The sequence below is a fragment of the Vidua chalybeata genome, chromosome 10 (genome assembly GCF_026979565.1).
Source record: "Vidua chalybeata isolate OUT-0048 chromosome 10, bVidCha1 merged haplotype, whole genome shotgun sequence".
Classification (NCBI taxonomy): Eukaryota; Metazoa; Chordata; class Aves; order Passeriformes; family Viduidae; genus Vidua; species Vidua chalybeata.
The window spans coordinates 5,546,733-5,573,808 of NC_071539.1; the positions used below are offsets into that span (position 1 = coordinate 5,546,733).

Here is a 27,076-nt window from a genome sequence, read left to right on the forward strand (position 1 = left end):
GTAACAGAAGAATATAACCCTCAGACTCAAAGACTGTAATTGTATTGTATTAAAGAATTACAATATAATTACAGGATAGGTTTCAAAAAAGAAAAAAAAAAAAGGTTACATTTTAAAATACATGACAGAAACATGAAATAATTTAGGTTTTCTTGGTTCAGTTTTCCCCACTTTGCCACTTACCAGATTCCTGTGTTCTGATGGCCAACAGGTGGAACCAGCCCTGCTGAATGAGGCTGTTGTGATACTCTCCAAGTAGGCAATATTGAACACCATGCTTCCTGCTGTGTAGCAAATATAGGGGCAGTAAATGCAAAGTTAGCATCTTTAACAGTGTATTTACCTCAGCTGGACTCCGTTTTTCTTCCACTCTATTTGTTGCAAAAATCTTTAAATGTAGTGCAATCTCTGTTATTGTGGGCTGGGTGGCCTATGTACACACATTTTTCTTTTCAGAGATTTCCAGGCTCTTACTTCAGATTCCAGTCATTTCACATACTTAATCATCTCACATACTTAATTCCATGAAACATCAATTATTTTATGCTACCCATTAAATATTACTTAGTTGAGACACTTTGTTGATGCTGTATGTTTGATGCTGTGCCTATGAATGTAGTTACTAATGTGATGCTTTTACATAACTCAAAAGATGAAAGGCCTGGAATTGCATCTTTGGTTTGAACTGGCAAGTTTTCCTGACTTGATTAGAACTAGTTTTAGCAGAGCAATGACCCTGGTCCATCATTTTTCAGATGAAGTAGGGATAATGCAGAGGATACTCCTGCAGAGTAGGAGGACAGGATGCAACATCCAACAGAAAACTGGAGCTCTGCATTTAGTTGAGGCTGCCTTGCAAATATGCAGCTTTGCAAAGAATTCTCTAATTGTAATTAAACAGAGTTAAAATGTGAGCAAATAAAGATTTTAGGTTGGTACTGCAAACAGTACAGGTGCTTTTGTGCTAGGACTATTTTGGGGAATGGAATTTTAGTTGGTGAAGCCCGGATATCAACACGCTGATAGTATGGGTCTGTGTGTGCCCATGTGTTGAAGCATTTTTTACTAATACCTCAAGATAAAGGTATTCCAGCTTTGATTTGTGGTACCAAGAAGTGAAACTCAAGAGTACTACAAGGCTTGTTCTTCTGCTACTCCAGAAACCCACTGGGAGTTAATCAGCGATTTTTCACAGATGACATCTAATCTATAAGTATAAATTACTTTTCATTCCTATTATGCCTTAATTGAAGAGCACCAATGTGAGACTGCAATAGATGGAGCTTCAGTAATTCTAGCCTCAATTAACTTTGTGTGGATTTGAGTCTTTTTTCCTTCCTTTTCCATGGACTAAGGATAATTCCTTGATATCTTGTATTTACTTAAATTATTGTTAGAAAATTTAGGGGATATGCATGTGATGAGGTATTCTATAAGACAACTCTGAAGACATAGGCAGTTGTGTGTATGATTTATAAATTAATACATATCTTTTATGTCCTACTGTTTTGTTTAAGAGCTGTACCATCAGCAGTAGCCAAATCTCTCAGGATTCTGCTGGGGAGGAATAGTTTAATAGCAATCATTTTTTGGGGTAAATGGCAGTTACCATCTCTAACAGTTACCCTCATCCCATCCTTGACTTTTCTTCAGCTCTCTGCCTTTAAGACACAAAATATGTGTTGCAGCAGAGTAAAATCACAGTGAAGAAATAAAGCACCTTGCTGTCTGGAATAGGAAATTCAGACACAGCAGAAAGCAAAAAATTATACTAGGAGAGGCAGGATGCTGTGTAGGAAGAGAACAGGCATATGGTGATGCAGTTAATTCTTAGTTACTTCATATTTTACCAGAAGTGATATATATTTACCAGAAAATTAGATTTGATGCCTCTATCTGGGCATATATGCTTTTACAAATGTTTCTGGTGTTCAGTTAATAGCAATGAAAACAGCATAAGAATCCCACTAACACAAGCCTGTGGATTAAAGCAGTTATTTACAACACATTTTTGTCACAGACCTCCCCAAGTTTTCCCTCGTGGCTCAGATGGTCAAAAAGCAAGTTTGTGCTTGCTTTTAATTGGTTCGCTCTTCTGAGAGATCTTTTGCCACTGATAAAAAGCCCACGGTCTTTGAGAGGTCGACAGGTATAAAGTAGAAAGCCTGCTATATTTTTTAGCTTTCTCACTGTTGGCCAAATTCCTTTTCTCTGAGTAAGAATATTCCCAGCCTCCCTCTCACTGAGGTGCCACTGTCCATGGGGTTGCAGCAGGTGTGGCACAGGTAGGACAAGGAGTTTGTCACCCCCAGAGCAGATGCAGAGAGCGTGGCAGGCTGTCATCACTGGGGTACAAATATTGCCACGTGGTCCCGAGGATTTGTTAAGTAATAAATGGAGGGTGTGCCCCAAGTTTATTTCAAGGAGTGTGGTGGACACTGATAGAAATCCACATGAATAACAGAAGTCCAAGAATGATGTTGGTGTTGCTTAAATAGGACTAAGGTTTGCAAAAAAAGAGAAAGGAAGAGGAAAGGTGGAGGAAGAGAGAAAGAAGGAAGATATAAAAGTTTTATTTCTCAGGCTTTCTCAAAACTAATTAAAATTCCCTGTACTGTCTTCACTGAGCAGGCCACACAAGTCAGATCTGATTATTTAAGTCTGATATGTTATTTAACTCACACATTCAAAATCAAGGCAGGATTTTTGTGACCTCTACCTGTATTCCTCTGTTCATAAAACTTTCCTGAATTGAATCTTATCTCAACAGTCACACATTCCAAAGCCTCCAGTTGTGATTTAAGAATGCAAGCAATGACATACTGAATGGAGCTCTTCATAAATTGGTCCAATGGTTAATCTTTTTTATTTATTTTAAAATAAGGAGATTTGAGTTCACAGTAAATTAGCACCATAATTTCTGCGTTCTGATTGAAAGATTGCACTTCCAAATAGCTACTAAGCTTGTAACTGTGATTTGCATATGCAGTTTTACAGGAAGAGCTCTAACTTCATCAGCTCATGCAATATATATTAGCATTGATTGGACACTCATTGCAAATCTCAATACTGGGAAGAAAAATTTACAGCACTGTCCTTCTCAATGGAACCCTTAATTTTATTTTATTTTTTTCTTTATAAAATATGAATTTTCCCTTCTAGTGAAATTAAACCCATCCTTTCTCTCATTTACCACATAGTCAAAATTCTGAGAAACTGCATGGTATCACTGGGGGGAAAAAAAGCATTAATATGGAGCCAGAGTGACCATTATAAGGTAAAGATGATTTCCAGGCTAAAGTCAGAAAAAATGTTCTCTGGCATTAATAATCAATTAAAATATATTACCTAAAAGATGTGATCTGCATGCAGTTCTAAGTAGCTGCACATATTACACAGCTTATTACACAGGAAAAATTTCTCAGATATATTGGGTAGAAAGATCTTCAAGTCCCATCTGGGCTATCTTCTCATATAAGGAACTCATTTTGCCCAAATCTTGAATGAAAATGGAAAGCAGAGTTTCATGGGGTCAGTTTTCATCTTTAAAGCTTTGCACATTAAAATCATTGATATTTGTTAACTCTCCTCCATAAAATCTCTTCTGGGTTTGTAGCTGCTGCCTGGAGTTGTATCATCTAAAGTGAAAAGTTATGGAATATTACATGAAAGGCCAGCATATCTCAATGGCTGAAAAGCATTATGAGCTTGCTACTGAAAATGGGGGTGCTGAGAGACCAGGGGAAAGGGCAGATATTTGGTGCAATGTGCTGTGGGCTGCTTAATTTTGCATATTGCACTACTTGAAGTAAGTAGGACTGGAACAGCTTGCACTCAATCCTGGTGAAGATAAGAATCTCTTCCTCAGGGCATTGCTGTCTTCTGCCAAGTAGGACAGTCAAGTGTTGGATTTGGCTGTGGACTTTTCTGTTCTCTCATGTAGCCTTTCCTTTTCGTTTGGACTTTGGCTGAATATTTTGAAAGGATCAGCCTGTGGATTTTTGCTATTCCACACATTATCCTGTAAGATTTTGGTTTGTCCAGGCTGTCTTTCAGTGATGATATTATTTACATTTTCATAAAATTCTCAGATGGTGTTTCATAAGAGCACTGCTGGTGAATTACTTAGTAATATAATGTTCATTTCTTGCGAAATCTTTATATGCAACTTATAAATGCTTTAAACCAAAATTTGAGTTGCCCTAGAACATGACCCAGCCATGTACTAGTAACTTACCTTGTGGAAGGCATTTAAGCAGATGTTCTCTGATAGTAGTAGAATTTCTTGTTTTTTCCAAAATGAGAGTATTTCTGGATAGCTGCTATTTTCTGTAGCAAAACCCATCTATTTTCTTGTATTGTTCAAAGAGGACAAATTCAAATCAAAGGTACTCCAGCTGCCTCTTGTGTCCACCCATGCCATAATGTCATTCATCAGCTCTTAAGGCTCACTTCTCCTTTCTAGTATGTGTCAGCACATATCACTTAAAATCTTGTAGAATTAGTATCTGCAGCTGTATTTCTGAGACTGGGCTCACCTCCTCCTTTTCCTTTTTCCTTTTACAGCATATCCAGAAATCTGTATTAAAGATCTCAGCTAGTGGACAGGCCCCATTGCTTATAGAGCTCTCAAAGTATCTCTGAGATTGTTATCAGACTTTCCTTTGACTTCAGTAAAGATCATCTGTAATAAGTTACTACAGAGCTGATCTCTCATGTGGCTGTGCTGTACTTGGAGCAGGGGCTGGCAAGCAGAGCCCCTCTGTCAAACCTGCCCCACACCACAACCCCCTGTGCTGTCCAGACATGGGATTGTCACAGGACAAGGCTGAAATATAAATATCATGCACACAGAAAATATTCAGAATTTGAGAGCCTCCCCACAACTGTCCCAACATGACAGAGAAGAGGCAGAGTGGGATATAAGCATTGACAATGTGAAGGAGAGACAGATACAGATTTTCAAAGCACTCTCAGACTTTTATCATCTCTTTACTGAAGCTTAAAGGCAGAGTCACCCTCTTCTCACAGCCTTCAAAGAATGATGGATTTATAATCTGTTTGAACATCTACAGGATGCTTAGAGTTGTAGAATCATAGAATGGATTGTGTTAGACCTTAAAGATTATCTAGTCCAACTCCCTGCCACGGGCAGGGACACCTTCCACTATCCCAGGTTGTTCCAAGTCCCTTCCAACCTGGCCTTGGAGAATTCCAGGGATGGGGCAGCCACAGATTTTCTGAGCATCCTGTGCCAGGGCCTCACCACCCTCACAGGCAAGAATTTCTTCAGATATCCACTCCTTTTGTAGGCTCCAGCCACTTCACTCATACTAATTCAAAGGATTTAGTACCCTGGGAGGAGTGTTATAAATTGTAACAGTAGACCAAGGCTGAAATAGCACATCAAAGTTCATAGATCATCACACACTTTCTTCCTTGCATACTTAAAAAATGCCAAATGATATCTTGACAAGCTTGTGTATTTACTGATTCAACACTGTAAATTGTTCACTTTGGTGAAACAATTGGGAATTTCTGGAGGCTGACTGCTGGGGCAGCAGCACTGACCAAGGAAGTCACCATCCCTGGAGGGATTTAAAAGATGTGTAGATGTGGCACTTGGGGACATGGCTTAGTGGCTGACTTGGCAGTGCTGGGTAATGGTCTTAAAGATCTTTTCCAACCTAAATGATTCCATGATTCTGTGATTCTCGGGTCTGAAACAGCCAGGAAAGAGTGCATCATGATGCAGCATGGCACTACACACATTTCATGGAGTTAAGCTAAAATCTTGCACTTCTGAAATCATTAATCTCATTACTAATATGTATGTGGCAGAAAGCTACAGAAACAGACAAGAACTTTGCAAATGCTGCAATCACTTTTCTGTCTATGAAATGAATTTCACACAAAACACCTGCTTGAGCAGCACTTTCAGAATACTTGCCTGTCTGATTCTCAAGCAGAGGTACACTGCAGATGTCTGTAGAGGAGTATTTTTCATGCACTGAATAGTTCATATTCTCCTACATTTTCCTTATGGGAGTTCCTAGTGCTTTTAGTCACCTTATCCCCTATCCATGACTAAAATATGCCATTAAAATTAGGAAATGCTGGTCAGCAAAGCAAGGAGCAGTATCCTCTGCTTCATGAATATCATATGTACATTAATGTTCACACTGCTGCTGCCCACACAAATAATTCAGATTAGTTAGCTGATGTGAATTCTAGAGAGATGGCTAAGATGAAAACAAATGTGCTCTTTAAGTTTAACCATCTCTCTTAAAATTTGCTTATCTTGCACACATTCCTATCTGAGTAGGTATAGTTTAAAGGGCAGTGGAAAATTTCTGAACATGGCAATTACCATTCAGTATTAATAGGTGTTGAACTGAAGTCCTAAGCAATGAATCCAGAGGGAATACAAATTCTTTCCTCAAAAACTACTCTGTATTCTACCACTATGCATTGGTGCATTTATATTTGTACAATCTAACATTTGCTTTTAACAAAATTAAAGCTGGCATTTGACTGCACAGGGAATTGTAACTGGAAACCTAGCTAAATTATTATAACACTTGCCTAAACATGTGGGTAATATTAAAGTCTTAAGTGTTACTGCTTTCAGAGACAGAACTCTTGGAAAAAGCCCTTTACACATGTCAGACCAGTTTCTATATGCTCTTGTGCTTTATTTTTAGAGTAGTTTTTATTGTTGCATATTTTCTCACAGGCAGATGTTTTTTTGTGTGTGTATGTCCAGCAAGACATTCTGCCCCTTACTTCCATCCAGTTATGAAGGTCATGGGGTCGTCAAACACTCATAGGGACAGAACTTGTTAGAGGGATGGTTTGGGTCTCTTGTGATGTGAAATGGCACTTTCATACCCACCAGCCTGCACCTGGTCTCTCACTGCCTCACTGGGTTGTAGCAGTCCCTTACATTAGGAAAAAATCTGTCTTGGCCTCTCTCTCTGCATTAATTTGAATCTTCAAATTAGGCCAGAGCTTAAAATAATTCAAACTACCTAAGGTTTTCAGCTAAATATTTTAAGTTTCCCAAGCCCATTATTTTATTTACTCATCAAAAATGCTGGAATCATATTAGAAAAAGATTTATCTGAATGGCAAACAGAAATAATTACCCAGGCAGGAACCCTATAAAGCATTAAAATTTATCTTAATACAAAATAGAGTACCTGGTTGTCGCACTCTGCATATTTGTCTAACAGACATGTAACAGAGAAATTGTCCAAATGAGCTTAATAACTCTCTTTCTTAAACTCACAAAAGACCACATCCTCACTTCCATAATTCTATTAGAGTCTGCTCCTCTGGAGGAGATGAAAGAAGAGATAACCTCTCCATTCAGAATATAAAATAGCCATTGTTCGGCTGATGATTGGAATATTTCCAGTAGAAGGACTTAATTATGGAACAAAATTAGCTCAATCTGACCTTTTTAGAGAATAATGCAAAACTAAGTTTTTTGCAAATGTCTTCCTGGAATAACTGAAATAAGGAATAATTTACTTCCCTCTTTTTACAAGAGCAAAAGGTGGCAGAATATGATAGCAGCATTCTTGGTGAGATGACAATCCAAAGATAATAATAAGACAGTATGTGCAGAAAGAGATAATATATTTTAATAGACTAGCTGATACAGTTTAAAAACAGAGAAGCTTTCAGACACACAAGACCTTTTCAGCAAGAGCAGGTTTCCCTCAGTGACTCAAAATTGTGAGCTTAATAACTAGATGGTGTAATGGTTGTGTCATAGAAATGCACCAAAATGTATGGTATCTATATCCATGAGGCACTGAGAGCTCCTTTTGGGATAAAGACAAAACCTATTGTTCCAGTCTCTGCTTTATCTCTGTGATAAATAGGAATAAGCACCTGCACCCCCAGGCCAACAGGCTGGGGGTGATGCTGGTGTTAAAGCACTTCCCTCCAGGTGTTTGGTTCCATGCATTTATCTGTATTGAGGCACTCCTCACTAGGAAAAGGAAAAAAAAAAAAAAAACCACAAACTGGAAAGAAAAACATCATCTGTTTTATCAGTCCCATCTCTGATTTCATGACATTCTGAATGCTCCTAAGCCATGCTGATACCACGGCGTACAAGAAAAAAAGGCATGAACAGGTGGTGATATTAACAGGCTTCTTATGGTTCTGAAAAATGAGATAGAAATGTTTCATGTCATGAAAGTCAACATCAATCATCATCCATCTTGTGCAGATATGGAAATCAGCCAGTGTGGTTCTTTCTGAGGAGGTGTGAGATATTTCTTTTGCATCAGAGCTGTTGCTCTGGACACAAGTCATAATTTGTTTAATATAGATGAATGAGAAGAATATTACTAACACTTTTTTTTTTTTTCTGTGTGTGTGTGTGTGTGTTTTGTTTTTTTTTTTTTTTTTGTTTTTTTTTTTTTTTTTGTTTTTTTTTTTTTTTTTTGGTTGTTTTTTTTTTTTTTTAAATAAACGGAAAGCTCCCCCTCCTGGCACATTCCCTGAACTGAATGCAAGGTTCCTGACATCTCCTTTTAGCAACAGGAGATTCATGATGATTCTTTAAAAGTAGTGTATTTATAGTCTCCCAAGGATTTCCCATTTCCCCATCCAGCTATGGGACTTGATGTGAACTGATTTGACACCAGGGGTTTGCCCTAAGGCTTTGTCTATAATTTTAATCTGTTGCTTTTCCAGGCAGACTTATGGCTGCATATTATACAGAGTGAAAAAATAACTTTTTCAGAAAGTTTGAGTGTTTGCATTTGTGTTCCTTCAGAGTGATCTATGTATCTCAGCTATAACCCCACCATCTAATTTGCTAATAAATGCCTTGGAATAATTCTGAGAAATCTTTTGGATCTCTTTGAAGCAATGCTGCAGCTCTGCTGAGAGTAGATCCTGACCAGGCTCAGGGAATCTGAAAGCCAGGGAAAGCAAAAAAAACAAAGAGGGACGTGTTTATGTCACAGTTTTGGTAACTGCTGTAACTGCTCTCATCTCATTGCTGCCTGTGCTCATGGACTGCCAGTCCCTCTAATCCCTTGAATCAGTACAGCCACTTATGTGCTTCGTGTGATGAACTGATTTGTCACTGAATTTCCACAGCCATACACTTATGCAAAGAAAGGGGAAGACTTTCCCAGCGTGTACAGCCACAGGATCCTGTAGTTCCCATAAATTCCTACCTTTTAATTTTGTTACAGTCCCTGGTACCATCCCTCAGCTCCAAGCAGGCTGACAAAGGCAGTGACACTGGTTAAGGAGCTTTGATTAGATTTGCCATCACATTCAAAGACATCATCTCTCCATGTCCTTAAAAATTATTTGTGGGGAACAACATTTTACCGGAGCATGAAGCCAAGAATGAATGTTCCTGTGCAGGCAGGATTGTGCCGGGGCCACGTTTTCACATAGCCATGCACACCAACCCCCTGGCCACACAGAGCAAAGTGAAGGAGTGTGAAGTAAAACAACATCATAACGATCTCAACTCAGTAATAGTAAAGTGAGAATGAATGAATGAATGAATGAATGAATGATACCATGTCTTCCTTTCTAGGCTTCTCCTGAATACCAAGGGGGTATTTTCTTCTATGGCAGTGGTGCTACTTTGGTTTTTATGCAGTTAGGTAATAAATATGGCAGGTTTCAGCTGTAGAAGAGTGGTTATTTTAAAGTCTAGCATAGAGTAACAAATCACTACAGATACAATGAATGAAGTCTGTCTATTAGACTTGGTACATTAGGTCTAGAAGTGGGACAATTGCTGGCCTGGCACCTTATGCCACTTTCCTCTTCCCTCTCTGTGCTTACAAAAATCAGGATTGACCTGCACAAACAAAGCTGCTCGCCCTAAACAGAGCAGAGCTCAGCTGCTGAGGCAGTGAGGCCAACGAGCTTTCAGTGCCATTTACAGCAAAGAAAGGCTGTTAGTTTAAATGTCTCAATACAGAGGGCAGAACATCAAATGCAAGCTTGCCATTTGAAGCCAAATCAGAGTAATAATAAAGTAACAAATGACAAGTTCATTATATCTATGAGGATAGGTACACACATGCACCTTTCTGTATTCTTGTTAAATCCTTGCTGTATAGATATATATACACATCTTCTTAGAAATGTCTTAAAAGCTGCTTTTATTGTCATAATGAAAGAGGAGGACTCCTTTGAGAGCCATTTGTCTGCAAAACTACTGTAAGCTTCCTTTGAGTAGGCTGTCTGCACTCAAGAGAGTTGAATCAGTAGAACTTTGACAAGACTAGAAGACCCACTGATATCTAATTAATGTGGAAATAATAGTTGTAATCATTGCATTTCTCTACAAAGCATGTGCTGAAAAGCAGTTACACGATTTAGTGAGCATCAAATCAGTTTGATATGCAAATGGAGGTATGGACTACTTCATAATGCTGGTAGTATTTAAACATTTGTTTATTAAGCTGAGAAAATTCAAAATGTCAACAAATGGGGTCCAAAAGCAATGTTTTTTATCAGCAGAGACTTTGTTCAGAGTTTTTGCTGTACATCTTTTAGAGTCAGTAGGCTCTAATGACAAGAGTAACTGCAATGCTAAATGTGAAGGGACTGCTGGGAGTAAAGCGTGGAACAGTTGTTCCAGCACCTGACACATTCCAACACTTTTCCTCCAGGAATAAAAGGGAGCAGTTGTAGTGCTCTCCAGATTACTCCTGAGCTCCTACCTTTTTGCTGTTAAGGGGTCATGGAAACATTGACTTTATCCATTTAATGTAGATTCAATTAACTCAGGTTAATGACTATGGGATGGAGCTCAGGGAGCTGAGAACTGCTCCCACTGTTCAGCCTGGCTTATCCTGAGACATAAGCTGCATTTTTGGGTGGAGAAAAAAAAAAGACAATGGGTTGCCTGGACAGGATCAGAGTCTACAGGGAAGTGTAATCATTGCATCTCAGGCACATGCAAAGCTCATGGCTGCATCCAAGTACAAAGAGCTGATCAAATAATGTATAGAACAACTGCATCTTATCTGTTTCCTGAGCTTTTACTCTTAAACTCAGTATAATCAACAAAAAGTCCTTGGGAGTAATAAGCTGTGACCTGTTCAGACTTAGATGAGTATTTTCCTGGGATGTGTCTTTATCTTTGCTATGTATATTTAACATGGCCAAAAGAGTGCATACCAAATATATTTTATTTCAGGAGAAGTGCAAAATTACAGATTGTTCCCAGGGACTATGGAAAAGTATGTAGCTGTACGATATTTAATAGCATATACTTCTGAAATCTTGAAAGATTTTAACAGGATCACTCAGAAGAGCCCTTGCTAACCCCTTCTCTTTTCATTTACTTTGACAGGATTTCTGAGCACTGGGGACCAAGCAGCAAAAGGAAACTATGGCCTCCTTGATCTAATTCAAGCTTTGCGATGGACTAGTGAAAATATTGGGTTCTTTGGTGGTGACCCATTAAGAATAACTGTTTTTGGATCTGGGGCAGGCGGTTCATGCGTCAATCTGTTGACTTTATCCCATTATTCTGAAGGTAACCGTTGGAGCAATTCAACCAAAGGTATTATACAGGTTGCAAATTTTGACAATTTTGGTGTCTGCATGCCACCACCATTAGTACTATGTGATGTTCTGTATATTCTCTTCGTTTCTATGAACTGTTGAGTTCAGCTCAGTATTAAGAAACTTTTTAAAGGCTGTACAAGCCTCCTTCTCCCTCAGCTCTTCTGTGCATGTTTAAATTTTGGGTCACTTTCTTCTTTTTCCTATGGAGCTTTGTAGAAACACTTTATAACAGACTTCTGAACAGCGTTTTCTTGGTGCATCATTTTTGTCTCTTTCCTACCTAAGGGTGTCTTTTTTGGAAAATCAGTCAGTCATGCTCACAGTAGATGAGGTCATCTATATTCAGACAGTTGTGAAAGCGTGTTTAGTTTCTCCTGAGGAGCAGAATTTAAAGAAAATTAAAATGACAGAGTTTCTCTTTTCAGGTTAACAGCTGAATTGCTTAAAACTATTATTTTATGTGAAGGAAACAAGTAACTAGTTCAGAAATCTTTTGTCTGAAACTGCATGGACTTCACTTGCTGTCATCTAATAAAAGAATGGTTGAACGTTTTGCATGCATGATCCAAAATTGTCAAAGCATCCAAGTTGCAAATGGATTTCCTTCTATATGTTTTTCCTACTCCATAACTAACACCTTTTCTCTCTAGTTGAGGCAGGTGGCAGGGAATTAAAATCTTGCTGTTTGAGGCACCCAACTTATTCTTTCTATGATTTTTGCACCACAGTTTCACATAGTGTCTCTCATTTGCATGGCTATTGCTTATTGATCATGCTACTTTTGTCTAACCGTTCTCACGTATTTTTACCTGTATTAGTTTTATCAGGGACACCACATTGTGCCCTGTGCATATAATCCTCCACTAAGTTATATTGCTCTATCTCCATGGGGGACTAATTGGCTGGTCATAAAAACATAATTCTGCTGACATTAAAAGAGCTGCATTTCCCCAAGGTCATGTTACAAAGACCACTGAGGTCAATAAAGTGAGAGATTCTTTAGACCATGCCATTATGCTTTTTTAAATGAGAGAAAAATATAACTTCTACAAGAAGAGTCAAATGGAAAATAAGACTGTGGTCTAAATTTTAGTCTATTTTCATAATTTGATTTTTAGTGTAATCTTTTTTTCTTCCATAACTACCTTCCATAACTACCTTCCATAACTTACATAGGAGATATTTAAAAGAAGATGCTTGTAAGAGCAAGATGTAAGCATTACCTCACTGGACTGTGACCTGAGGGTCTCAATGCACCATCTTCTTTCATCAGAGCTCTAAAAACCACCTTTCTCATCAAGTATTAACTTCAGATTGAACGAGGACACCTGGTTTATCTTCCCCTAACTCTTAGTGTTAAAATCAATCTTCTTGGAGTAACGTGACATCAATGCAAAATGCCACATTGACAATATTTGGACAGTCATGTGTTGCCTCTTATCAGCAAATGATACCCTGTCATATCCCAACATATGGCCAGAATTCTGCCAGGACCAGAATTTGTTTGGGGAAAACTGAGGCACTATGTTGCCAACACAGCAGATCAAGGTATTTTAGAGGAGTCTGAAGAAGGTTTAGTAAAAGTAATTTTTTGAGGATTTCTTTTAGAAGCAAACCCATGCTTTGATGAAATTTGGATTAAACAGAACACCTCACAACAGACATTCGGAGGTGGTTAGATCTGCCATTAAAAAAAAAAAAAAAGAAAAGAAAAATTGGTCATGTTCAAACAAGTAAAGTTATTTCTTAACATTTCCAAACCCCTTTTTGTTTCATGTTGTTTCACATTCACATATGAGAGGTGGAGAAGGACTTTTTACAAAAGCATGTAGTGATAGGACGAGGGGGAAGGGCTTCAAACTGACAGAGGGCAGGGTTAGATCACATATTATGAAGAAAATCTTCCCTCTGAGGATGATGAGGCCCTGGCACAGCTGCCCAGGGAGGCCGTGGCTGCTCCATCCCTGGAAGTGTCTGGGGCCAGGTTGAATGGGGCTTGGAGCAACCTGGGATAGTGGAAGGTATCCCTGCCCATGGCAGGGGATGGAACGGGATGAGCTTCAAAGTCCCTTTCAACCCAAACCATTCTGGAATTCTGTGATTCTGTGCTTATCAACCAGTCTCTTTCATAAGATATAAATTCAGAAGCTCTCTTCGCTTCTGTCATTAACCTCTGGTAGATTCCCTTGGCAGTTGAGAGGAAGAATTCAGCCTATTTCAAGGTGGAGCTGTTCACAGCCACCCACCTGCAAGTGGGCAGAGCAGCACCCATCTTCACAAAGTGCTCTCAAAATACAGATGAATATATGCAAATTATTATTATTTACTGTGGCAAGATACTGAATAAGGGTCACAAAGCACTGTGGCCCATTGAACATTTAAATCTTCTTTCTATCAGTCTGAAGCTCATAAGCAATAATAATAACACACATTATCAGATAAAAATGTAGTTCTCCATCCCGTGAGGTACAAATTTCTGCCACGAATTCTGTGACAGATGAAAATAATTTTTCATACTGTTCATTTTTCACCAAATGGTTTGAGTGGAGGAATAGCTCTGTCAGCATTCTTCAGCACAAGGAGGGATGTTTAGTTCCATTTCCTCAGATGGTTTTATGGCCAAAGGACTCGACCACTTTCACTTAATCCAGCATCTGATGTTTATGTAGCACTTAGCAAGCCACAGTTTTTGTATCAGCATTTTCTTACACATTGCTTACACTTTCTGTCCTTGTCCAGACATATTTAACAAAGCAATAAAGTTAGATTTACACAATATGCAAAAACCCACACACATTATGAATTATCATGAAATATATCTTTGTGAAAATTCAGCTTTGTCATTTAGTTACATTTATTACAATGCCTGGATCCTCTGTGGTAATTCTACTGACTTTGAGCTGATTTATACTAGCTCAATATCTGACCTTATAAACATGCAAATATATTTTTAGCTGTTTATAGCTCAAGTTCATTCTCATTTTTACTCATATCTTGCAAGAAAATAATATCTTGGATATGACTTCTCATAAGTTTAAGAAGAGGCCTGAGTTTACACATTTCAGTCTCTATACCTATCTAATTTGAAGACTTTTCGGTTGGGACCTAATACAATGATTTAAATCATTGAATGATTTAAAAATTCCTGAGAAGCTTGTAAAACGTTTCCTGCCAGCAACAAATTCCAACTTATTTTTGAGTGTACAGGGTCTGGTGCTGCAACAGAAGCTGTAAAAACATTTCTCTGATTTGATTTAGAGGCTAGGGGGGTTTTTATCAATAGAAATACATCGCTTATCAAAGCAAAAACCATCTTGTGCATAATTGGAATAAATTTCTGAGGTGAGCTGAGTACCTTGACTCCAGTTCCTCTAGTGGGAGTATCCAGCAATTCATCAAGCATTGGAGCAAAGATTCCTGGTGGAACCGAGTGAGGCCAGGTGCCACTTTCAGTCCCCAAGTAACTCCACCAGAGATGGTGGAATGACTCCAGGTGCTCATCAACACAAGTAAAACAAAATTTAGACCAAAATAAAGAACAAAAAAAAATTTAGAACAAAATATGTCTTAAATCAGCATAACTTTTGAACACTATAGGCCATTTTGTATTACCCAGAGTGGCCTATAGGAGGTAGGGTCCAGTATAAAATATTTTCCAGTAGTTTGTGCAAAGTACTCTCCTCAAATGGAGTGGAAAAACACAAAGGGAGTACAAGAAGTATCAAAACAAGGATGGAGTTCTGACTACATTAAAGCCAATAGCAAAATAATTGCATTAATTCACTGACTACAAGAGGGTGAGGCTATCATCCACGACATGTTTTAAAAATCCTTATAGAATGGAGAGGAAAACATACATTTTAACCTATTTTGTTATTTCTTTGGGTAGAATTCCCAGTCCAGAGTGATAATTAAATCAGCATAAATTCAGTTAATTGCACTGAAGACTCTGGGATTTACTGCAAGTTTATATGCAGTGCCAGATCATTCTTTCTCCCTTAACTGAATACCTGAACATATGTTTAAATCTCTGAATTACAAAGCTAAACAGTGTAAAATACATAATTTTCCTTTTTATGTAAGTATGATCAATATAATCCCACCTTAAAAAAACTCCTTAGAAGAAACGATTTTGACTTAGACACTTATAAAATTAATAGCTGCCTGGTACCTTCTCATCTATTACTCCAGAATACAAACTTTTGCAGTGATACACAATTTAAAAGCACTGCACCTTTCAAACCAAGCTTAATCCCAAAGAAAACATTAAAAAGTGTAATAGATTAATTTCACACGTAGTTGTATTCATGCATGCTGCTGATGGCTTGAACAATGCCTAAAACTTCAACCCATTTCAGAGACTTGATGGTTTTTACTCCAACCTATACTTAATTTTAAGATTTTTTTTAACCTGATAGTGTTGTCCTACATAAGGTAATGCCACTCCTTTTTCTTTCTGAGTTTCTTTCAAAAATCTGTTCCTCAGCTGGACTATATTGAGGGAGAATCATTTGCTTCAGCACATACTGCATTTATTTTATGCACATTACCTGTAGGTACAACAGCAGTCAGATTGCACCACCCCCTATATTTAAGTACTATTAAGATTCAGCTATCTCTTCTGTTAAAGTTTTCTATTGTTTCAAAGAACTCCTTTGAATCTTTCAAAGTCTGTGGCTGTTTCAAGGTCGCTTCAGTAGTTTTCAAATATTTCTCCCCACAGGACTTTTTCAAAGAGCAATAGCTCAAAGCGGAACAGCTCTCTCCAGCTGGGCAGTTAGCTTTCAGCCTGCAAAATATGCCAGGATGTTGGCTACAAAGGTTGGTTGCAACATGTCAGACACTGTAGAACTGGTAGAATGTCTACAGAAGAAGCCTTACAGAGAACTTGTCGACCAGGACATTCAACCAGCAAGATACCATATAGCCTTTGGACCAGTAATCGACGGCGACGTGATACCAGACGACCCTCAGATCTTGATGGAACAAGGAGAGTTCCTCAACTATGACATCATGCTGGGAGTTAACCAAGGGGAAGGGCTGAAGTTTGTTGAAAACATTGTGGATAGCGAAGATGGCATATCAGCCAGTGATTTTGACTTTGCGGTTTCTAATTTCGTCGATAACTTATACGGATACCCCGAAGGCAAAGATATATTGAGGGAAACCATTAAATTTATGTACACAGACTGGGCAGACCGGCACAACCCCGAGACCAGAAGGAAAACACTGCTGGCTTTGTTTACTGATCACCAGTGGGTTGCACCAGCAGTGGCCACAGCAGATCTTCACTCGAATTTTGGATCGCCTACGTACTTCTATGCCTTCTACCATCATTGCCAGACAGATCAGGTACCTGCATGGGCAGATGCAGCCCATGGAGATGAGGTTCCTTACGTACTAGGAATCCCCATGATTGGTCCCACTGAGTTATTTCCTTGTAATTTCTCCAAAAATGATGTCATGCTAAGTGCAGTGGTGATGACGTACTGGACAAACTTTGCAAAAACTGGGTGAGTACCAGATAATGAATGGTCTCGTATGCAAACTTTGCATGGAATGGTGCTTTCCATTTGTTGTCTCCCTTGGGAATTCCTCTGTACTTGTAGGATGAATAAGAGATTCAGAATTGAGTTGGATATTTATGTTTACTGTAATGTCCCTTGGCTCACTTACATGTTTTAAGAAAAAGAGGGAAAAATTTTAAAACATACACAAAGCTAATTAAGGAAATTCTGGAAAAGTGTAAAACTAAGCATTTAACATATATATAGAGTTAAAAATAGCTACATTAGTACCTGCCTTTACTCCTTGATACTGATACTTTCATCCCATGAGACAGAAAATTACATAAATATTGCATCAAATAAGATACAGCTTATTTTAGTAGCACATTTTGTCTTAAATTCCCACTTCTGACCATAAAATATGTGGCTTTAAACTTGGAAAGTTTTGGCCTCTTCATTAGTTTTGGTTTTTTTTTCCACTGGAGTTCAAAAACCTTTGTTAACATTTGACCACTTATTTTTGACTATGCATTGTACTTGGTTGTGCTCTGCTGTGATCCTTCCCCTCTGGAAGGCCACAGATGATTCACTGGAACAGAAATGCAGAACTGTATGAACTTTTTGCTGCTAAAAACGACAAGAAAATCTTAATGGTCTCTCACAGACATTTGTCCACATCACCATACACCAGGCAACCTTCCCTCAGCAGCACAAGATTTCACTGTGAGACACCAACATTTTGGAGAAGCAGGGAAGTTGCTGAAGTCTGTGTAAAAGAAGGGTTCTTTTGCATAATGCTGTTTCTAATCAATATTATTAAGGCCTCTAATTTTAGGGAATAGCACTCTGCTCCATCCAATGGCAGTCTTAAACGTTTAGTATAAAATCTTAATTATGTTAATTTTATAATTCCATTTGAAATGCTTTGTAACATTGGAGATATCTTCTTCTTTCAGTGACCCAAATCAACCAGTGCCGCAAGACACAAAATTCATCCACACAAAACCAAATCGTTTTGAAGAAGTAGCATGGACCAGATATTCTCAGAAAGACCAACTGTATCTTCACATTGGATTAAAACCACGAGTTAAAGAACACTATAGGGCCAATAAAGTGAACCTTTGGTTGGAACTGGTACCTCATCTGCACAATCTTAACGACATTTCACAGTATACCTCTACCACAACTAAAGTGCCATCGACTGATAATACTTTCAGACCCACAAGGAAAAATTCTGTTTCAGTTACTTCAGCCTTTCCTACAGCCAAACAAGATGATCCCAAACAGCAGCCAAGCCCATTTTCAGTGGATCAAAGGGACTACTCAACAGAATTGAGCGTTACTATCGCAGTTGGCGCATCTTTGCTGTTCCTGAACATTTTGGCCTTTGCAGCGTTGTACTACAAAAAGGACAAGCGGAGACATGATGTTCACAGGAGATGTAGCCCACAACGTACCACTACCAATGATCTCACCCATGCACAAGAAGAGGAGATAATGTCCCTCCAAATGAAGCACACTGACTTGGATCATGAATGTGAGTCCATCCATCCACATGAGGTGGTTCTTAGGACCGCCTGTCCCCCAGACTACACGCTAGCTATGAGAAGGTCTCCTGATGATATCCCCTTAATGACACCCAACACCATCACAATGATCCCCAACACTATACCAGGGATTCAGCCCCTACACACATTCAACACATTTACTGGAGGACAGAACAATACTCTGCCCCATCCTCATCCCCACCCCCATTCACACTCAACAACCAGGGTATAGCCAGACAAGACGAAACAAACTTTATTTTTTGATGGATTACAGTAGGTGATATTACTGAAGATTACTTGGCTTTCAACCTACAAGACTCTTACTATTTAAATATGGAGGAATATTATGTGAATATACATATCAAGAACATTTGGGGTTTTGAAAAAAATGAATTGTACATATATCAAATGAACTTAAGAAACAAACAAAACAAAAGAAAAAAAGAAACAAAAAACAAAAAACCCAACTGTTTGCAATTGCTTGAAGCAGTTGTCCTGAATGATACTTTTTCATTCACATTCAAGTATTAATTTTTTGAAGATTTAAGTTACATAATGGAATTAGGCATGTGCAACACAAACAGGAAAGAACTATGACTGAAAATTTTAAAAACCTATAAATATGCACAAGGGACACATTAATGGAATGTCAGATAATTTTCACCAATTTTTATTTGGACCTGTTTTCTTGTGTAGACCATATTTACATATTTGAATAAGTACACAAAGCACCAATGCTGTTAAGGCCTTAGAAAGGGGCTCATGCTGAAATCTGCCAGTCAGAGAAGTTTTACAGCCTGGCAGGTACAACATTATCACATAAGTGCTGTCAGTATAAAAGTTGTGGGAATAAAGGAAACTGGATATTTTTAGCACGATGTGCATGATAATTTATATGCTTGGTGGCTGTGCTGCTGATTAAGCCGTAATTAAAATTCTTCTCATCCCATTGGAGTTTTTAATAGAAGCTTTTTCCATCAATTGGCACAACCTAAAGAAGTTTTTTTAAAGGGGCAAAAAGTAATTATAGTAAAATATTTCATGGTAGCTTCCGAAAAGGAAGGGATTGCAACAGTTCTTAAAGGTATTTATGGCATTCTAGGTATACAGTGTTGGACCCTCACTGATATAAGTCCCAGACAAAAAAATGTATACTATTAATGTTCTTTTTCCTTTCCACCTAAATAATTTCTGACTTTGAAATAACTATAACTTTAATGGAATCGCCTTTGATGAAGGATTTATAATTTGCTGTGATTTAGTTACAGAGTATTTTGTTCAAATTGATGAGGTAAAGTGTGTCCAAAAATTTAATTGCAATGACATTTTGCCATTTAAAAATGCCCCAATATTACTGCTCTGATTACACCTTTCAGCTTATTGTTTCAACTCATGTTGCATGTTACAAAGTTTACTTATAATACTTTAATATAATGTTAATTCCCTTTTTGCTATACGTTAGCTTTGTCATTCCAATTAATTCTCTAGACCAGATGGCAAGAGTGTAGAAAAAGAGGGTATATGAAAACGGGGAGAGAGCCAACAACTGGAAATTTAAAAATCTGGATACTACATATGTTTGTGTGATTTGAAGTGAATGTTCTAAAATCACAAGAAATTTTTCATTCCCCTGTTGCTTTCCAGTAATTCTATACCATGGTCCTTTCAAAACGTTTGTATATGTAATCAGATGTACATTTATATAAAAGAAATAATTGAGATGGACTTAAGAGCACATCCCTGATAAATACTTTCTCTCTTACCTGTACTATATTTCTATTAGACTAAAGTTATGTGATTTTTTTTTACATTTTTTCAAATTACTAGCAATTTTGATAGTTTGTAAGATAATGCGAAGAACTTTCTCTGACAAACTAACTGCAGTAACAGAAACATTTCTTTTCAGTTACTCTTTTTCAAGAATGAAAGCTTATTACACACAAAAATTGTATACTACTTGATGGAAAATTACTTTGTATTTCTTGGCCATATTACTGGTCACTGAGTGAAATAAAGATAATCTGGATAACGAATATTATTCCAATGTTAAGAGACCTGATCTTTGCTCATTAAAGAGCTAAAATGTTTATTGCTGTTTTGTCATTTTTTAATGAAGTAATGGTAACTGTCTCAAATAAAGAGTAATATCTTAAGACCAGTCTGGTTTTTGAAGACATGAGGGTGCCTTCTACAATTAATAAAACTGCATATTTATAGGCCAGCCCCACCCTAGCTTTTTCTTACAGAAATATTGACATTGTGACTGTCATCACAGTAAATCTCCTCCAGATTTCAGGAATGAGTTAAAAATGCAATATCAACACCAAAAAAACAGCCAAGGAACAGGCCAAATTGAAATAAATCTGCAGTATTCCATGATGGGAAAAAAAATCACCTGGGTTTTATTGGGTGATTGAACTTTTATTATAAAAGAGAAGTTTAAAGCACGTTTGCTAACATCGAGCACAGACATTAAAAATTAAGCTGGAACCAAAATTAAGTACTCAATTTCAGTTCTTTTACGTACCTATTTCACAAAAAAAAAAAAAAAAAAACCAAACAAAAAACAAACAAACAAAAAACCCAAAAAAAAAAAAAAAAAAACAACAAAAAACCCAACAAACATGTACTTACTTAGTACTTCTTACAGTCCCCAGTTTTAAATTAAGGTCTTTTTGTAGAAGCACAAAAAATAGTCTTCAAAATCCAGGGCGGTCTGTGTGCAATTTCTGCCTGATGTGGTTGTGCTTTTAGACTGTGACCTGCCAATGTAAACCAATAAAAAGAATTGTCTGCCATCTGATAATTATTGTTTAATAAGAAGATTGTATTTTGCTATGTTGATAAAACAAAACAAAAAAAATACAAAAATATTGATGGCCATAAAACAAGATATTAATGAAATATGATTTTATGTGCTTTTCTTAACTTTATCAAAACCAAAATAACTTTCTACTATAGTTTATTTGTGGCCATATATCTATATATCTCTATATATACAGTATCTGGTAATTGTTTACTTTTATTAGTTACAAAATAAATGATTTAGGTAAACCAAGCATGACACTACACTTTATTTCTGTCAGCCAATAGTATTTAAAATGTGAAAGATGAAGGCAACAACACAAATTTTGTCACTACTGTTTGGAGAAAAAAAAAAAAAAGTCCATTCCTGTGATGCAGATACTGTGAATGATATTTTAGTGGCTACTTTATACTGACATTACAGCAGCTGGCTTTCCAAAAGTAAGATGGTGTCCCACGTTTTAACACAACATTGAGAAAGAGCAGAGAGATGTTTTAAAGCTGGAATGAAAAGATAAGAAATGGTTTTGAAATATCTTCATGTTCTTCATGGAATATAAGTTTGTTTTTTTCAAAGTATTTTATCTATTTGATTTGTTTTTCATGGTAGCATACACAAAAGCAAAATTGAGTGTGATATTTAATTTCTTGTATCATCCTTGGACCAGTTTTACAATAAAATTAGGATATCAGTCAGTCTTTGGAAGTTCAGTAAAAATATAAAGAGCCTGCATTTATTGATTTCACACTTTTGTAAATATGTTTGCAGACCTTTTTAAGAAAATGTATTCTACCATTTTGAGAAAAAAAATAACAATGGAATCATTGTCTCGTTTATCTATTAAAATTACAGGCAATATAATGTGCTGTGCTGACATTTCTAGGAGAAATAAAACCGATAAAAACTGCATTTTGCTCAATGGTATCTCAGTTGGTTATACCTGGTATTCTCCACCCACGGAAGACTTGCAAGGCATGGATGAACTTCCTGGATAAAATCCTCCATGGGAAAATGTAGTTGTTATTTTTGTTGTCTGTACTAAACATGTGTCACAGCTTTTTAATTATTGGATGTTTTTGTTGCTCACACACCCTGAAAACCGGATGAATAGAGGTCTAACAAATAAACATGTTACAGTTTTAAAGACAGCACTGCACAGAAGATGCTGGAATTTCTGTTGCCAGTTTCACTAGGAGATGAAAAAGCTGACTTCATAGGAAGCTGTCAAACATCATGGTATTCCTTTGATGTTTGGAAGTTGTTGCTTTTTGCCTGTGATGTTAGTTTAAAATATTGGCCTTTCCCCCCACCTTTTTTTCTAGTATTGAACAGTTACAGATGGTCGCTTTTTAATGTAAGCGAACGTTAGATAATTTAATTATTATTGTGAAAATGTGCTTCCAAATAAATTAGATTAATGGGAAATTCCCTTCAGAGGTTTTGTTATTTTTCATTCAAAGCTCTTGTCAAAATATCTGTTGCAGCAGTTCTGCTTTTTTTTTTCAGTCTTCAAGCTAAGGGACTTTCTCCAAATAACATTAAAAATCTCTTTTTCTATTTGAAATAATAACACTATAAGATTAAGATGCCCTCCTGAGGCCTCCAAGTAAATATGAACAATTTGAAAGATGGCAAATGAGCTTTTACTGTAAACATTCTAATTTGATTACATTCTGGCACATCAATACATTTGTATTGACCAGAAATCAGCAGCATTTGATAAGGTGTTCAAGAGAACTTTGCAGCAGAATCAATGAGTTCATCACCAGCCATGCACAAAGTCCCTTTTCTCTCAGGTTCTGTTCATGCCACTGTATAATTAATTTCTTATATACAGATTCAGTAAAAGCTTAACTTTGTGAAATGGGAAATTGCTAGAACAAGGTAATGAACTTTATCTGGTGGAAAATGTTTAGAAAAAAAACATGTTGAGAGTCACCTAGGAGGTGTAGATTTTTATATGCAACCTGGCTTCGTTCCTTTTTGTTGATATTATAATTCTCAGTAATTTGTACACTTGGGAAACCATCATTTCTGTAATAAGCTTTAGTTTTGAAAAAGAATATGAGTATTGTATGTAAATCATGGATTAAAACCTGAGTTTCGTGACCCTTTGCTACCGGGATGAATGGAAAACCTCATTGAAGTGCAACAAATTTGTACAAGCAAATTTTATACAGTCTCTTGAAATTTATTTTGTTTTCATTTGAAGATAAAAGTACCATCACAGCAGTAGAAGCTGTGTATCTGTCTCAGAAAATGCCTTCTTGTGTACATATGCATCTGTCTCCACATGCATACCCACATGCAGCCAAGAAAGGAGATTTCAAAACGTGAGACTAATCAGGGAATTTTTACTTTTTGCACCATTCAAAGATGTGGAGGTAACACCTGCCCCTCATTCTGCATTCTTCACTGTCAGAAAGCAGTTGATAAGATGATGATAGTGCTTTTAACTCCAGCTGAATTAGTATTTTGGACCATTGGAATCAATGAAGCCCTGGCAATTGACACCAGCTATTGATCTGCTTCCGGACCTTTAACGTTCATCATGGCTCATCTCACTGTCCAGTTTTGCATATCTTCTCATGCACATGAACACCTACTCACAGAAATTATTACAAGTATAACGATCCTGATTTATGAGCACTGCCAGGCTTTAAAATGTGCTTTACAATATGCTGATGAATATTTGCGTGTAAGGCCAAAATTCAGTGGAAAAAAAGTCTTCTATATTAAAAAAATACAAACCCTGAAGTAACATGGATGCAAAGAAAAGATTAGCACCAGAGTTTGCAGCCTTAGCATGCTGTAGTAAGTTATATGTTAAAATCTATATATAGAGAGGAACATTTAGTTCTTCCTGATCCTCAAATCTATATGTTGACCTATATGTCAAAGACACAATGACACTTTACAGCAGTTGGAAGTCTGCTCTGTTCTGCTCCATTCTGGAAGGGAAGAGACAGACAACTGGGCCACATGTTGCTATAAATTCAGGACAGATTTTCTCTGTCATCTGAATTTTCTCCTCTCAATGTCAGCAAGCCCAGGCAACAGCATCTGTGACCTGAGCTTTATAATGAAACCATTAAAAAAAAAAAGGGCAGTTTTTGAGCCTATAGGGCTAGCTGGGTTTTTTGCTTTACACCTATAAGAGCCAGTAACTTTTTTTCAAATGGAAGCTGATACCACTGGCTCTCAGATGTGATAATACCAGAGCTCAGCTAACAAGATGTTATATGCCTATGAGCTGATAACACTTCAATTGCTTTATTAAAAATATAATAAAACAAAAAAAAAAAATTCATCTAGTGATTTTTTTCAGTTAGTGAGGAAGTCAGGGAGCCTCACTAGACCTGGTCATGAAGGATAGAAAAGGAAATTCTGCAAAACAGTTGTGGGCCAGACCCCGTGCCATACACTTGATTTATACACTTGATAAATTTTCCCTGGAATAAAATGAGGAGTGGGGCAGAACCTTGTGGCAGGAGGCACTTTGGGAGGGTGAGGTATACAGTGTACCTGTTTCATCCAGGGATATGTAGAAACAGCTTCAGCAGTAATTTTAAGCAATTAAGACTATACAAAAGGTTCTAGAAATAATCCATGGTTCATGTGACACCATATGCATTTTCAGAAAAAGCCATGCAATATTTCATTGATTGATGACAAATATATGGTTGTATAGTGTTGGTTTTTCTACTTTTCATAAAGTTATTCCTATGTAGTGGTGATATTCAGCTGAACTAATGAATAAATTTTGCTCTTATTTGCATAGAAGGAAGTCTAGAGCAATTTCATGAAAGTGAAAAGTGAGACCTTCACTATGGTAAATAACACCCAAAACCAATTACTCTTGGTCAGCTAGTAGAGATTCCCTTGTTCAATCATGTGCTGATTTTTTCTTTAACATCCATCCATTTGCCATAAATATATTTCTCTCTGCCCAGTTATTAACTGGAAAAAGTGTACCCTGCTCTCCACAGAAGATGAAGATAACAGGAGCCATTGGTTTCCTCTCATGAATCATGACTTTGCTGTCCAAGAGCAGAAAATGTAATAGAAGAGAAATGGGGTTTGGGGGCTGGGATTTGGGTTTTGAGTTTGTTTTGGTTTAGTTTGGTTTTTCTTTCTTATAGGCTATTTTGAGTATCTTGAAGGCTGACCAGAAGCCAGCAAGAGACACAACCTTAATTGCTGCAGCCAGGAACCATTTTGGGCATTTTCCTTTTGTCTTGTCCAGGAGGAAAGAGCAGGGTTAAATTCATGAAAAGAGATTTCTCTGAAAAAGCACTCCCAGCTGTACTTCTGAGATACACCACAGAAGCATGAAAACACTCATAAATTTTGCTGTATTTGACAGAAGAAGAAATGTTTGTAAAATTTAATACAATACTGATAGTAATGATATATCTGAGATTCTTTTTTTTAATACAAGTAATCCTTTTTCAACAATATAGTTTATCTGAAGTTTAAAAGGGCTTGTTGGTTACTAGAATTTAGACTGTATTTTAATACTGCAAGTGAATTCCCCTTTGTGGAATTCATATGTGTCCTAGCTCCATTCTGCATTTCAAATTCATTTTAAAACTAGAAACTCCCTGCTTTTTATCGTGTTGTTGCAGTGTGGACTAATGCTAGGTACAGTTTGCTGTCTCTAGTTCATTCATCATTTACTTAAATGTCATAATTTTTTCATTTATGAATTATTTTTTCTTGCTTTACAGGTTTTGTTAGGTTTTAAAAAAATGTTTCTTGTGTGATAAGTGCAATATTGTTCTTCATTCCCTCTCACATTACTTCTACTGTCTCACACAAATACAAATATTTGAAATTTAAATCCATTTCCTTCACTTTATCAGTGTTCTTGTTCCTTCAGGTGGGAATTTTGCTTTAAATTGTCTTGCAGTTGCATATCTATCCAGGGATATTAATTTATGAGCTCCCAGCTATGAGGAATGGGAATGGAAATCTAGGCTGCTCTAGTGTCTCCAGCATCCAGTACAGGCAAGGCCAGCCTCTCGTGGCTAGGTACAAGAATGCCTTCAGTCAGTAAAGCCAGGCATGTGCCAGGGAGTTATCCACCACACACAGATGGTAAATTTTCCCTTTGAAAGATGCCACAGGTGCAATTTCACAGGGAACTTGGAGCTAAGGCAAGTGTGTGCCTCCAGACATGAGCAGAGCCTCATAAACTCAACTGCATGCTAGATTAAGAAGCTTAAAAATTAACACCTTGCAGCTCATGGCCACACTTCAGACAAGTGCTGCTAGATTTTTGGGGCTGTGCAGGCACTCAGAACTTTGTTCTCAAGTGGGTTTTGTTGCAGTGCCTGTCTCTGTGCTACAGCTGTTCCACGGAGCTGAACCCCTGCTGACCCCCTGCAGGAAACAGCCAAAGTCTGCTGACTGCACCTGGGAAAGATGACTCCTCTCCTTGCAGGAGGAATGAAACACAGATGGGCAGCATCAAACACAATTTTCCACTCATTTTTAACTTGGAACAGCCCTTTGCTTCACTTCTTAAGGGAGCAGGAGGGTTGAAGTTCAGGGTATGATTGTAGGAGGTGTTTCTGCTGTAGGTCAGTGCTGGATGTTGAAGGTTATCAGCATGAAATTCTTCCTTCCTAAATTTAATC

At 37.4% G+C, this 27,076-nt stretch overlaps 1 protein-coding gene and 1 long non-coding RNA gene across 5 annotated transcripts in view; one reads left to right on the top strand and one right to left on the bottom strand.

The window, feature by feature from the left end:
• Window positions 1-22,859, top strand: part of NLGN1 (neuroligin 1) — a 298,181-nt gene extending 275,322 nt beyond the window's left edge. For 3 of the 4 annotated variants that reach the window (XM_053951957.1, XM_053951959.1, XM_053951960.1), the window contains 3 exons: window positions 11,357-11,569; window positions 16,298-17,087; window positions 18,038-22,859. In XM_053951957.1, coding sequence (XP_053807932.1) covers window positions 11,357-11,569; window positions 16,298-17,087; window positions 18,038-18,860 — 1,826 coding nt within the window. In that variant the 3' untranslated portion in view covers window positions 18,861-22,859. The remainder of the gene's footprint in view (window positions 1-11,356; window positions 11,570-16,297; window positions 17,088-18,037) is intronic. The other variant, XM_053951958.1, reaches the window with a different exon arrangement.
• LOC128793018 (uncharacterized) lies at window positions 16,190-16,535 on the bottom strand. The gene is made up of 2 exons (XR_008432632.1): window positions 16,456-16,535; window positions 16,190-16,363 (listed from the first exon to the last, which is right to left on the bottom strand). It is a non-coding gene; the product is annotated as an uncharacterized LOC128793018 (long non-coding RNA).
• Window positions 22,860-27,076: the final 4,217 nt, after the last annotated feature.